This window comes from Macrobrachium rosenbergii, chromosome 2 (assembly GCF_040412425.1).
Source record: "Macrobrachium rosenbergii isolate ZJJX-2024 chromosome 2, ASM4041242v1, whole genome shotgun sequence".
Lineage (NCBI taxonomy): Eukaryota > Metazoa > Arthropoda > Malacostraca > Decapoda > Palaemonidae > Macrobrachium > Macrobrachium rosenbergii.
In genome coordinates, this window is record NC_089742.1 from 39,665,700 (window position 1) to 39,680,176 (window position 14,477).

At 39.8% G+C, this 14,477-nt stretch overlaps 1 protein-coding gene across 6 annotated transcripts in view; it reads left to right on the forward strand.

Moving 5' to 3' along the window:
* LOC136845536 (ribitol-5-phosphate xylosyltransferase 1-like) overlaps nucleotides 1-14,477 on the forward strand; it is a 71,964-nt gene that overhangs the window by 14,597 nt on the left and 42,890 nt on the right. For all 6 annotated transcript variants that reach the window (XR_010855177.1, XR_010855176.1, XR_010855175.1 and 3 more), the window contains exons 5-7: nucleotides 6,120-6,283; nucleotides 7,849-7,976; nucleotides 12,425-12,598. Coding sequence is in view for 3 of the 6 variants with exons in the window: in XM_067115720.1 (XP_066971821.1) it covers nucleotides 6,120-6,283; nucleotides 7,849-7,976; nucleotides 12,425-12,598 (466 nt within the window). In the remaining 3 variants the exon portion in view is untranslated. The remainder of the gene's footprint in view (nucleotides 1-6,119; nucleotides 6,284-7,848; nucleotides 7,977-12,424; nucleotides 12,599-14,477) is intronic.

Genomic DNA, 14,477 nt, shown 5'->3' on the forward strand with positions numbered 1-14,477 from the left:
TGTGGATCCTTCTCTTGCTCCTTTACAGTGGCACCTAGATGATATTCTTGGCATTTTGAAGAAACCTTCGAACCCTTCTTCGTCTAAGGACTTGTCTTTTTCACCCATATCTGCGACGGAGGAGGAAGGTGGCAAAGATGAGGTATCAGAATCTCTTCCCTCTGCTTATGCGCTGCTTGATTTTCTTCTTTGAAGTTCCCTTCCTTTTTCTCTCCAGCTGCACCCGCTTCTTTTGCGTCCACCTTTCAAATGAGCAGTGTCACGACTGGACTTTCAGTACTGCTGAATATGGTACTTTTGACTTCAGCCAGGAAAGCACTTAATGAGTTCAAGGCTTGGCTAGCTGATAAGAGGGAACAAGGGAAAATACAATTTTAGGTGTCCTCTTCCCGACTTCTGAAGAGAAGATCTTCGTACTACGCAACCAGAGAAGCTTCTTCCTTGGGGGTAGCTGTCTCCTCCCAAGGGGACTTCTCTTGCCTCATAGATTCGGTCCATAGGTCGACCTTTTCTGCAGTGAAAGTTGTTCTCTTCAGCAGAGATGGATCACATGATGAAGAATCTTTTCCAAGTTTTCGAGATTGTAAGTTTTTTGGACTGGTCGGTGGGCACCCTCGCCCATAAAGTACAGGAATATGACGACTTACCAACGGCTCTTTCTTCAGGTATCTTTGGAGTTCTTTCATGTTTAGATAAAGGAATAGGGAACAGAGCACAGGAGCTGGCTTCACTGTTTGCTATGGGAGTGTTAAAGAAGAGGGAGTTATGGTGTTCATATACCTCTAAAGGAGTAACTTTAGTTCAGAGGTCACCACTTCTTTTTTCTCCCCTTTCAAGAGATAGTCTGGTCCCTCCTTCAGTGGTCAACAAAATTTCTTCTGCTTTACAGAAGAAATCCACACAAGATCTCCTAGTGAAATCATTGAGGCTCCTTAAAGAAACTCTTGGGGTTTCAAGTTGTCATCCCCTCTGCAACCCGTTCCCTTTTGTGGTAGTAGGCAGAGATCCTTCTTAAGCAAGACCGACCATATGATTTCAGTCCCTCACGATTAACAAGTCTTCCTCTAAACTTCCTCAAGAAAGTGATTTGAGTATCCTCCATACTCCAGTAGGTGCCAGGCTTCTTCAGTTTTGGGAAAAATGGAGCAAGAGAGGGGTGGAGCAGCATGTTGTGGAAGTGTTAAGGAACGGCTATATGATCCCCTTTCTAGAGAGACCTTTAGTCAAGACACCAATTGCCTTAATTGCATACTCCAAGAGTTCCAGAAAATTTTCGGCCCTTGCAAGAGAAGTTTCATCTCTCCTTGAAAAGGAGGCGATAGAGGTAGCTCCAAACGTCAACTCAGAAGGGTTCTACAATATACTTTTCGTAGTCCCAAAGGCCTCAGGAGGTTGCAGGCCAGTTCTGTATGTGAGCTCCTTAATTGTCTTTGTTCAGAAGACAAAATTCTGAATGGAGACGACCCGTTCGATCCTTTTATCCATTCGGCAAGGAGACTGGATGGTCTCAGTAGACCTATAAGACGCTTACTTCCGCGTCCTATTACACCCAGACTCTTGGATATATCTAAGGTTTGTGTTTCAGGAACAAGTGTTTCAGTTTCAGGCCCTATGCTTCGGGCTATCAACAGCCCCTCAAGTATTCACTTGCGTTCTTGCTCCCCTAGCAGGTTGGCTCCACCTGATGGGCATCAACATAGCATTTTATTTGGACAATTGGATTCTTTGCTCCACGTCGAAGGCACAGTGTACGGAGGACCTTCAGAGAACATTGCTTCTTGCCCAAGACATGGGCTTACTAATAAATCATCAGAAGTCTCAGATGACTCCTTCACAGGAGATAGTTTATTTGGGAATGACTCTCACCTCTAATCTTTTTCGGGGTTTTCCTTCTCAGGAGAGAGTAGAATCGTGTCTACAGGAAATAGATGAAATACTTCGCTTCCAGACGTGTTTGGCGAACTATTGGATGAGCCTCCTGGGGACGTTAGGGTCCGTGGAACAGTTCGTCTCCCTGGGGACTGCATATGAGGGTGTTCCAGGTTTTCTTAAAGGAGAAATGGGCAGAAAAAGATTTCCAGACTCCTTCACATTCCCTGTAACTCAAGAAATCAAGAGGCACCTGCTCTGGTGGAAGTCCAGAGAGACCTTGGAAGGAAAGTCTCAGTTACCACTGAACCCAGACCTGAACATTTATGCTGATGCTTCAGACTGGGGTTGGTGAGCACTTATAGGAGACAAGGAGATCTCTGGTATGTGGTCGAGAGATCAGATGAGTTGGCACATAAACGTCAAAGAATTAAGGCAATTCACTTTGGGTTGATGGCCTTTTCGATGGAGTATATGGAAGGACGGTAGCAGTCCACTCTGACAACACGACGACCCTAGCATACATAAGCAAACAAGGAGGAACTCGGTCTTTTCCCCTCTGCGAGGCAGCGAGGGACCTCTTACTATGGGCAGAACAGAATTGTATGAAGTTGTTGACCAGGTTCGTCCAAGGAAAACTGAATGTGTTGGCGGATCAACTGAGCTGACAGAACCAAATCATTCCCACAGAATGGACTCTCGATCCATTGGTCTGTCTAGACCTATGGAAACTTTGGGGAAAGCTGATGGATCTCTTTGCGACGTCGAGAAATTACTGACTGCCTCTTTTCTGCTCTCCAGTGCCGGATCCACAAGCGTGAGCCACTGACGCCATGCTTCTCGATTGGTTCAACAAGTTCATGTATGCCTTCCCCCCTTCAGGATGTTAAGGGATGTAATAAACAAATTTCGCCTGCACCAGAATGTGTCGATGATTGTCGTAGCCCCCTCTTGGCCCTTGAGGGAATGGTTCTCAGAGCTAATGAATCTGCTGGTAGATTTTCCAAGACTCCTCCCTCAGAAGAAAAAGCTTCTCAGACAACCCCACTTCAGACACTTTCATCAAGGTTTGTCTTCGCTGGCTCTGACAGGATTCAAAATGTCAAAAGACTCCTCAGAGCAAAGGGTTTTTCAAGAGAAACTGCGGAGGCTATTTCAAAATGTAGACGTCGATCTTCAGCTAATGTCTACCAGAGCAAGTGGTCAATTTTCCAAAGTTGGTGCAAAAGTAATAAGATCTCTTCTAAAACAACTTAAACAGGGATTGTGGACTTTCTTTTATTCTTGAGGAACTCTAAGAATTTATCCTCTTCGACCATAAAAGGCTACAGAGCAATGCTGAGCTCTGTGTTCAGACATAGGGAGCTAGACATATCCTCAAATCAAGACCTTTCAGACCTCATTAGGTCCTTTGACACTAAGAAACAAAAGCATTCGGAGCTTGTTTCTTGGAATCTGGATGTAGTCCCAAAGTGGCTCTCCGGGCCACCATTCAAGCTTCTGAACGTAGCCTTATTCAGGAGTTTAATGAAGAAGACACTATTTTTAGTAGCCTTATCAACAGCTGAGAGAGACAGTGAAATTCAGACTTTTGACAAGAGGGTCAGCTTTTCAGGAGGTGATGCAGTCTGCTCCTTTATGTTGGGATTTCTCGCTAAGAATGAGAACCCAAACAACCCCTGGCCTCATTCCTTCAGCATTAAAGAACTAGCAGACATACTTGGACCAGAAGAAATTGAGATGGTACTTTGCCCAGTAAGAGCCCTAAACTTCTACCTTCTCAGGACAGAGATTAGGGGTTCATCTAACAATCTCTGGACTTCAGTCAAGGATCCATCTTGTCCTCATACAAAGAATGCTCTGTCCTTCTTCTTGAGGGATACTGTTCGTGAAACACACTCGCGACTGAGAGAGGAGGATTGTCCTATCATGAAAGTAAGGGCTCATGAAGTCAGATCAGTGGCGACTTCATTAGCTTTTAAATACAATCTCTCACTCTCTGCAATACTTCAAGTGACTTACTGGAGTTGCAGGTCTGTATTTGCTTCACATTACCTCCAAGATTGGAAACAACATTTAATGATTGCAGTACCCTAGGGCCTCTATTGATGACTGGCATGGTATTGGGGGAGGGAGTATAGGAGGCATTCCCTCCTTCCTCATCTTCTTGCCTTGATTAATGGTGTAGAGTTCTTGGGGAGTCTGGGGGTACGTGGTACTTGGATACACATCTGTCTTTTAGTGGTAGGTGGTGGTGTTTTTAGATATATTATGGTGTAGGTAATGGTTATATTTCTGGTTTTGTGTGGCACTGCGTCCTGGGCAGGGGCTAATTTTCTTGGTACTTCATTTAGTGTTTGGAAATATCCTTCGCTGTGAGGCTCCCACTGATGGAGCAGACGACCGTTGGCCATACAGCCACGTCTCTACAGTTAAGATGAGCGCATAATCAGAGGCAGTAACTTCCTGCTGTGACTCTTACCAGGTAAGGAAACATCAAGCATTTCTTGCAATGCTTGCAGACATTAATTCCCTTAATTCATTACTTTTTTTAATGTTTTGGGGAATTATAGTCCATGCATCCCTCCTCCTGCCAATGTGGGAATCAGCAATGTAATTGCTTGGTAAGTTACTTATATAAAAATGACATTTGTATGATAAAATAAGATTTTATATATACTTACCAAGTTAATGCAGAGTGGGAGCCCTCCCGTCTTCCCTCGCATGGACTTTGGGCATAAACATATTGCTGCCCTCTGCTTGGATTTGTTCCTCTTTTCCCAAAAGTTGTTGGGTCAGTTACCTGCACGTAACGTAAACAAAAATTGCTACCGTGGATTTCAAAATTTTAGCTGCCGGTTAATAGAAACTGTTAGCTATGTAATTACTTGGTAAGTATATATAAAATCTTATTCATCATAAAAATGACATTTTAAGCTGTATTGTTTTGTTGGAACATGGATGAATGACTCTTCACTTTGTTATGGTGCCTGGGTTGTTAGCCATGCATACAGCACCTGGTTTAATTATATGACCCACAGAACTCTTTAATCTGCTTTGCATGTTTAATGACTGTTTGATTCTGCATCACCTTACAGAGTAGTTGCTTTTCATTGCAGTTGAAATTTTGTTCTGGAAGGTCTTTACATTTTTGAGCCCATATCATTTTCAGAATCTGTAGATCTATCATTTTCTTATACAGTAATTATTTTGGTGTTACTTTTTTCAGTAGAGGATTTAGCAGTGCCTTGTATAGGCCCCTCACTCCCATGGTAAAGGTTCTGACCCCTGGAAATTTGGAAGAAACCTTCTCTTTGGGGATTTATTCAGTTTCCTGCATTTTGTTAGGAAATGAATCCAAGGTCTTTAAAGTTGGGGTCTGATGTTTATCCCTGGATTGTATATGACTAGGCCAGTAACTTATATCATTCAGCATTTTAACAATACCACTGGGTAACTTTTATAAAATCTCTGAAAGCAATAAGAGATGAGAATTGGTGAAGTTGAAGAGGTTGGATAACAAAATGAAAAGAGTTGAAAGGGAGCTGATGAAATGTAACAGGCAGAAAGTAATGCAGCTGGAAGTCAAGAGTATTCTGCAAAGAACATTAAGTACATTAAAATGGTTTACCTTCATTCTGCATACTTAAAAGACAATTGGTAAGGGAGTTTGGCTCTGGACTGGATGATGGCAAGTCTAAACTTGATGCTCATCACCCATGGAGTATCATTATTACATAGACCATATACAGACACATTTTGCAATTTATTATTTAAAGATTTTACTCTTTGATTCCATATTTTTTGGTCGCTAAGTGTACTCCATGCTATTGTAATTAGCTGCACCACCACTGCAAAGGATGCTTAGAGGAAAAAAAGGACTAGATAGTTTTTGTAGGGACTGTAGAATTAGCATCTGCAATACTAACAGGTTTTTAACAGAAAAATTAAGGTTTGTTGTCACAGGAAGTGAAAACCAGCTGATAATTATAGTTTTTACAACAAGTGATTTATGTGCTATGAAACAGAAAATGTGTTTTAAATATTTGCTGATTTGTAAAACTGAGAGTTGCATGAAAAATTAGTTAAATTGAGTCTCTTACAAATAAATAGTGACAAGCAGGAGAGTACTTGCTTCGATTCTTCTCATTACAGTTTACTTATGTTTTTCAATTTATTGTAAATGGAAATTGCTGTACTTTATTTCATTTTTTTCCATCAGTACTTTCATAAATGTGTTTTTCAAACAGGTCCTGGCATTGTACCTGAGACAGTGCCACATGATGTAACTCACTTGGTACTTGTGGTCAATGGGCGCACAGAGGAGAAAATTGAGCATGCAAAGGTTTGGCTAGATGATCTAATTACATGGGAGAAACCTCCAGTGACAATTTTACTTATGTTGGGAAATGAGGTAAGCTGCATATAGTTTTTGCATTTGTTGTATATTGCTGAGGTTATATAGGGATTGCTATGGAAATAAATATGCATGTTATTAAATTGCAAGGGGAGATATATTTCTTAACTTTTTTGTGATGCATTTTTTAACTTTGCCAGATTGCTATTATTATAATTATCATCCAGACAGTGGTTGGAAAGAAATGATTAAGTTTCATTATTCAAGGTTTTGTCATCAAAGTAACTTAACGTTTGACAGAATAAGAAGTAGCTTTTCGCATAAAGAGCAAAGGCTGTTTGTTAAAATCCAGCATGAGAAAGGCAAGAAATCTGATACTAGATTTATAATGAATTTCTGTCTGGTGTACTCCTGTGCATAAATGCAATTCTGATCAAGTTATTCCACCACAGTCCCATTAGTCATGGACATGTGTATGGCTTATTTATGGTCTCACAATGTTCTCAAGCACACCAGTCCTTAAGGAGGATTGATCTTGCTAGGCCCTTAGATCCTCTGTAGGTTCATTATCAGTCCAGAGGAGTCTAATGTTGCCTTGTTGCTTGGAGTCTGGTCTTGCCTGGTTGACATTGTGAATGCTGAATACTTCCTTAGGTTGGAGACTGTAGAGGTTGAGGTGGAGGTAGGGTGGAAGGTTCTGCAGTACGTGCATTTTTCATACTCCTAGAGTGCGTATATTTCCTAGAAAGCAAAGCAGACTTCAGTACTGTTTCCCATCAAGGCGATAAAGGGGCTGTGCTTTATCTCCAAAAGGAGGGGAAGTCAGTGGAGGATTTGGAAGCTGACATGATGAAAGAGCAATTCCCTAATATTTGTGCTCGATCTGCACAAATATTAGGAAACTTGTCCTGGTTTTCTTCTCTGATTGACGGGCTTCCATCTGAGGAGTTACTCCCTTAGGACTCCTGTTATTTGAAAGGTCGGGGCATGTGGGTTGTTTCTTAGCATGCCATAATGGGGGAATGTTTGAGTTTCAAAGGAGTTGAGTTGTAACCACTTCCCAAACCCACTGAGAATGACAGCTTATCCTTTCTGGTTGTTTGCTGTAAAAATCCCCTTTGATGGCTGGAAGGTATCTGCATGAATCAATTCAGAGGAGGAAGGATCCATGCAACTTGGGCAGGGGCTACAGCCTGCCTGAGGATGGTCCACAGAGACTGTTGAACGTGCCATGCTCCTTGGAGAAGTTGTCCTGTGGGCAGGCACAGTTGCTACAGCTGCCTTGGAGAGAAAGGTGTCCAGCCCGTGGTGTAAGAAACCACTGAAGGAAGCAGTGTACCTGGCAACTGCATCTGGTATGGGGCAGGCCAGATTAATGGGGTTGTGATGAATTAAATGTAAACTAATAGTTTCTTTGTATTTATGGCTGCATTTCAACCTTGCAGTTGTCGTATAATTTTAGTTTAATATAATGTACTATTTTGCACTATTTTATTTTGAACTATGAAAATTTTTCTTTAATGAATTGATTCGCATAGCTTTTTCATATTTAATGAACTAGGCACTTAGACACTATTTTAAAGGCTTGAAAATACTGAGATGATTTTAATTTTATTTTAAAGAAATGTGAAAACCATTGGATTGATAAGTATATGGCACCTAAAGGACCGGTAACATCTGTGCTGCTCACTTATGATGACCCACGAGTGGACCAAGTAACCTTTCATCAGTGGCCCCTAGGAGTAGCAACGTAAGTTATTGATATTCATTTGAGTCGTTTTCTTAAGAAAATTGTATGTAAGAATTTGCTGAAAACGTGATACAAAAGACGTTTGCATTGATCATTGTTGATGATGTGGCCTGTATATTTGGGATGACATCTGGACCATCCAAGATTACATTCATTTCTACATCATGGATTAAAGATATGGGAAAAGGTTCAAGTCACTATAGAATTCCAAAGTACAGTAGTGGAAATGATCTTTTTTCATTCTTGGTCTCAATATTGTTTGGCTTATGGAACTTTTGCACTGTATAACTATACAGTATTTTAAATTTGTTGCAAGTTCTTCTATAATTTACTTAATATGTTTTACTTTATTAAAATTGTTTTTTAAGTTACGTAATAATTTCTTTTCTTATGTATTTTTATAGGGGTTTTTGTCACTGACAGTTATTAAATACTAATTGCTAGGCTAGGATTTTTCATTTGTTACATGAGTAGCATAATATGCAGGAAAATCGTATTAATTATTCGTATTAATTATTGCTGAAGGAATTTTTTGGTTAAACATCAAATAAAAATAATTAGGTATCAGAGATATATTAGGAACCAAAAGGTTTCCAGTGAGAGTAATTTTTCATGGACGAAAAGCCATGAGGAAGCCTAATGGGCCTTGATCTCTTGTAGGTCCAGCCCAAGGATACGAGATTTTGAGTGTTCTCACTCTGGTACTTGTCTTTATGTGTAAAGAATGAACTTGTACACACTTGATATTTACCTAAAAACTGTACATATATCACAGAACATCATAAACAACAAGCAGTAGAACATTAAAGACCATGCATTATAGGTCTAGATATTTCTCAGGTGCAGGACTTGCAGCCTTATCACCCAACAAAACATACCATTTTTCCTTGTCTAACATTGTGTCTGTTTTAACAACAGGATTATTTGCAGTAGAATCAGCCATTGAAATTATTAAAGATATCCCATCACAGAAATTGTAAATTTCCAGACAGTCTAGAAGCACTATAGAATACCTTCAGAATTGTAATCGAAAAATACTTTTTACAACAAATTTTCACTTCACAAACTTTTTTTACAACAAATTAAATTTTCACTTCACAAATTATATGATGGTAAAAATGTATAAATACGTTAGATTCCTGTCTATGTGGATTAAATGGCATAACATATGGAAATTGAGCTTCATGATAACAAATTAAAACAGATCAAGCCCAATGTTGCAATATGGAATTCATCGTATCAAAATGAATGACAATTAATTTTGACTTGTCTAGGAATAGGTTGCTCTCATTTGGCTCACGGATGTTTGATGAATAGCCCACAAAGTCCAACCCCTTTACATACAGGATGTAAGATAAACACCAACAGTTTCACATTTTTTTGTGAATGTCCAAAATGTAATAGTTAATGAATGTCAAGTTTTGGAAACAAATAGATTGGAGAAATTTTGTCAGAATCTCATTTTCAATTAACCCGGTTGTAAAATTTTTAAAAAGCCTTAATTTTATATAAGTAACTTACCCAGTAATTACATAGCTATAATTTTCTTTTAACAGGCAGCTTAAAATTTTTGAAATTGTGGGTCACGCTAGTTTGTTTGGTTATGCTGACCTGCTCTGCCCACTTTCAGGTGTAAGAAGAAGTACAACACAGCAAAGAGCTATGTTCCAGCTCCTCCGCCTGTGCAACCCTCTCCTTTACCAGGCTCTCACGTTTCTGATCCCAGCACCATCGTCAGTCTAGAGTATAAAATCGATACTCGCTTTGGGTTAATTGTGCAATCGATCGCTAAATTAGCGTCATCGGTGAAAGTGTTAATGGGTAATGGTGAGTCAGAGCGTCCTGTGGCCCCCAGTGCAAGTGCAGTGGTAGTGGAGGAGGTGGTTGTTCAGTCCGCCAATTCTCCCTAGGCCAGGTCCTGACATACTCCCAGCACCTGGGAGGGTCAAACTGAGTAGCCTAAGGAGAAGTTGGTGGGGTCTGCCCCCAACAGTGGCCCCCTTGGGTCAGTCTGTTGATGAATCCCAGACTGCAACCAAAGGCATTGGAAAGGCCTTCAAGTGAGTGCTCATTGTATGTCCTCCAGCTCTGAAGATTTTAGTCCCAGGCGCTCATGGCGCTATGGGGACAAGTCATGCCCGCTGAAAAGGCGTGCAGTGGGTTTCGAGATTTCTTCTCCTTTTCCTTGTAAGAAGGGCAAGGATTCAGCGCACTCCTCTTGCAGTCACTGGGATAGCCTGGAGCAATTCTCTTCCACCTCTTCAGATGATGGTCGTAAATTGGTGCCGAAGTTCCTTGTGGCGCGCAGATGTTCTTCGCTGAATAAAGAAACCCCTTCATCAGGAGTGCACCCAGCACCTTCATCTCTACATTCAGTGCCCAAGTGGCCAGCAACTAGCGTCAAAGCGCCCAAGCTCCCGTTTGCAGATGAGCGCCCACTGGTGCCCGTTTGCCATCAGGTTTCGTCACTGGCTCCCATCTCTACAATGCTCCCCGAGTGCCCATTGGCGCCCGCTCCTCCACCGCTTCATTGTAGTGTCATCTCAGACATTGTTTCTCCTTTAGTTGACCCAGTTCTCGTCTTGCGACTGCAAAGCGCAATTTATCCCTCCGTCAATTGTGCAAGCGACATTTTGAAGTGTAAGTCGGTGTTTGCATCACATTACTTGCTGGATATTGAACTACTTACGATCAGTGCAGTACCTTGGGTCCGCTTTTACGTGGCTGGTGTGGTGTTGGGGGAGGAAACGTAGAAAGCAATGTCCTTTCTTTAATCTCTTTGCCTTGCTTAGGTGTTGAATTTCTGGGGAGCCTGGGAGTACTATGTACTTGGAGCACCCTCCAGTCTTTTTTGTTTTGATGGTTGAGTATTGGTGTTTTTAATTTGTTTTTTGGTGGTTATGATGACTATTTGCTCTGGTTTTTTGTGTGGTACTGCACCCTGGGCAGGGGCATCTTGTTGTACTGCTAGCCCTGAAATTAGTCCATCACTAAAGCATCCACTGCAGTAGTAGGCCCTCAATGCTGGATAAGATGAGCGCCAACCAGAGGCAGTATCTACTGTAGCCTCTCTACAGGTAAGACTCAACAACATTGATTCAATGTTAACAAATTTCTGTTCTCAAACTCATTACTATTAATGTTTTGGGGTAGATATGTCCAACCTTCCCACCTCCATTCAATGTGGGAATCAGCCATGTTACTTATATAAAAATGACATTTCATAATAAAATGAAGTTTTATATATACTTACCCAGTAATTACATGATTGGAGCCCGCCCGCCTCCCCTCACTTGGACATAAGGGCATAAACAAATTGAAGTTCTTTACTATGTTGTACCTCTCTTACACCTGAAAGTGGGCGGGACACGTCACATAACAAACACACTAGCTTGACCTGAATTTCAAAAATTTTAAGCTGCGATTCAAAAAAGAAACAGCTATGTAATTACTGGGTAAAGTATATATAAACCTTTATTTTATTATAAAAATATCATTTTAATGTATAAAATCTAAACTATGATTAGTAAAGAAAAATCATTTGGGCCAGCCCTGTGAGAGCTTAGTATATTGGCTTGGTGGTCTAGTGAAACTACTTAAATCTCTTGAAGGCACACTGCCACACTGTGAAGGGAAGGTAACAAACAACCATGAATGCATTCTGTACACTCTTTGTGTAGTTAAGTTCAAGATTTTAGTGCTCACAGGCATCAGTATTGCTAGTGCAATTCATTCGATTCAGCAGAATTAGTGTACTTCTCAATCGATAAAATGTAAAATGTACCCCTTTCTTTTAGTGTTTGCAACAGCATTGCGTAGCCTCATGAGCACTCTTCCCCCTAAACATGTATTTTGTGAAAAGAGTTGCTAGGAACTAAAATTACCGTATTCATGTTTATTTCTGAAACCTGTTCTCACTGTTGATTATTTTGTCTTGTGGGATAGCAGAGATCCAATCTTAGCTTTTTTAATGGGGGTACTTAAGGTTAAAATCCAGATAATTATCTAGCTTTGTGCTAAAAGTGCCAAATATTACCTTTATTGTATTGTAATTTTGGTCAATTTCCACTGTTAAAAGTAGATAATGGAGGGTTTTCAATTATAACCAGCCTTGCAGTTGGAAAAACTAACATGGAGCATCTTGAATTAGCTAAGTTAATAGATTGTAGCAGACATGGTTCTTAGTTCTGAGCTTAATAACTACCATGGGTTTTGGTGCTTCTATAACATATTGCATAACCATTGTCCTTGTAATATTAGGTTTGGACATTCTGTATGATTTTTAGCAGTATTTGAAATATTGTAAGAAATGTGAATAATGTATCGGTAACATCAGTCAAATATTCTGATTGTGTTAATACTGTAATAATACTGGTGCTTCTGCTACTGATGATGAAAATGGTCAGGGAATGGCTGTATAGTAATGCAGTTATGTCTTTTCCTCATAGGTACAGACAGTTCCCTGTTATTGAAGAAGAGAAGATTTCACCAGAAGCTCCAAGGAAGTATGTGTGTAATCTGCGTGCAACATTGCATCCCAATTCAAGCAGAATTGCACTTCACAATTTCTTGAAGAATGATGACTTTGCTTCTGCCAGCTGCTTTATATCAGTTAGAGAAAAGTATGTATAGTATGATCATATTTTTGACTACTGATGCATTGTAGTGTTTTATCATATTTAGGGTCATTCTGCTTTAGTGAGGAAAATTATTTAGGTTATTCAAATGAAAATTTATTCTTAAAAGGTTAATATCTCATTTTTATAAATTTAAGATGTTTTAGTTGTACTAAGTGATAAATTTTCACTCATAAGTGTAACCCCATAATGAAGGGTACCTCTTGCTTTGTTCAGTGAAGGCAGTCAGGCTACTTTACCTGAGGAGGACCATAATTTAGGGTTGAAACCTTTTGCAGACCATTTTTCTCCATGACCTAAGGGAGGAAACAAGTTGCAAAGAGCACAGTCTGCTGTTTACTAAGGCAGGTGATTTTCTGCAAGTGCACAAAGTTAGAAAACTCTATTCTTGTTAAGCTTTTATGCATTTTATAGAATTGTCTTTATCTCCTCCTTTATATGCAGGTACCTGGCAATGCCAGTCTACCTTTGCTACTTTTTGTATGGAGGTGATACTTTTAACTGGTTGGACTTGTATACATCGTAACCAGTTGCTGTGGCATGTTTTACCTAAGGGAGGAAGAAGTTTGGCACTCCTCGTCTTCCACTTTATCATAACTTGTCTTCATTTCTCATTCATGGCATTTTAAGAAGATGTAGACTGCCTAAGTTAATAATTACTATGTTTCATGTGGCTTGTAAGTATAGTTCTTTTCTTGTTCTGTAAGACCTACCTGGTACAAGAACCTTTCTTTACTACATAGCATTGTTTTTAATAGCATTGTTTTTAACCCCACTTTTAAGCTACCAGAGATTTAGTTCATGACTCTTTGCAGTCCCCAACAATGCCACTGGATCCTTCAGGCATGCACAAGCACTGGGGCTTTAAGTGTCTCAGCATCCTACCTAAATAGTAATTTAGGCTTTGTGAGACTTTGTACCTGAGATAAAAGGCTTGTGAACCTGGGAATATTTGGGACATAGATGTAAGTAAATGTATGTTTAATGGGTGGGTTTGTATGAAAAAATAGGATTTATGTAGTATTCTGAGGAATCAAACAAAAACTTCTTTCAGTTTTCTTCTGAAGATGAAAAGAGAAACCCACAAGATTCCTGTGTATAACTTGTTTACTTGTAAATATTTACATGTTACTTTTAAACTCTAGTACTTTCAGGTGCTGGGCCTTGAACCAGCCTTACTACCTCATCTCTTGAAAAAGGGTCACAGTTAGGACCTGAAAGTACTTGAGTTTAAAAGTAACATGTAAATATTTACAAGTAAACAAGTTATACACAGGAATCTTGTGGGTTTCTCTTTCCATTCTGAGGAATTGTCTTCTCAAGATCAGCAAAAATTAAACTTTTTAATTTTTTGCCTGGAACTGCTCTTATTGTTGCCTTATCTCAGAGAGTGCCTCTGTTGGCAATATTCCTTGCACACAGTTTGTAACATTAAGCAGCATTAAAATTGCTTGTGAAAGGGTCTGAGAATATTTATCGTACATTTAGTGTCTTTAGTTTTAATTTTTTGTTTTAAACATGCATGCGAAAGAAATGCATTTGCAAGTGTGAGGGAGTGTTGAAAATATGACAAAATCACATATATTAACATTTCAGTGTACAGTATTGAACCTTCTTGAGTTTGTATCTTTTTATTATTTTTATAGTTGCTAGAAGAGGCAAATGAATGTTAAGTAACGTTATCTACCCTAGTGGGACTGACATGGATGTTCATTGCAATCTCATTGTATGTTTCTGCCCACCAGCAACCAAGTAAGCCCTGACATTGTGGGATATAATGACGTTGTGTTGCTTCCTTTCCTGTGAGACCTTCCTTTTGCATTTGATATTAGATTTATTGCTTCTGCATATATCCCAATAATTT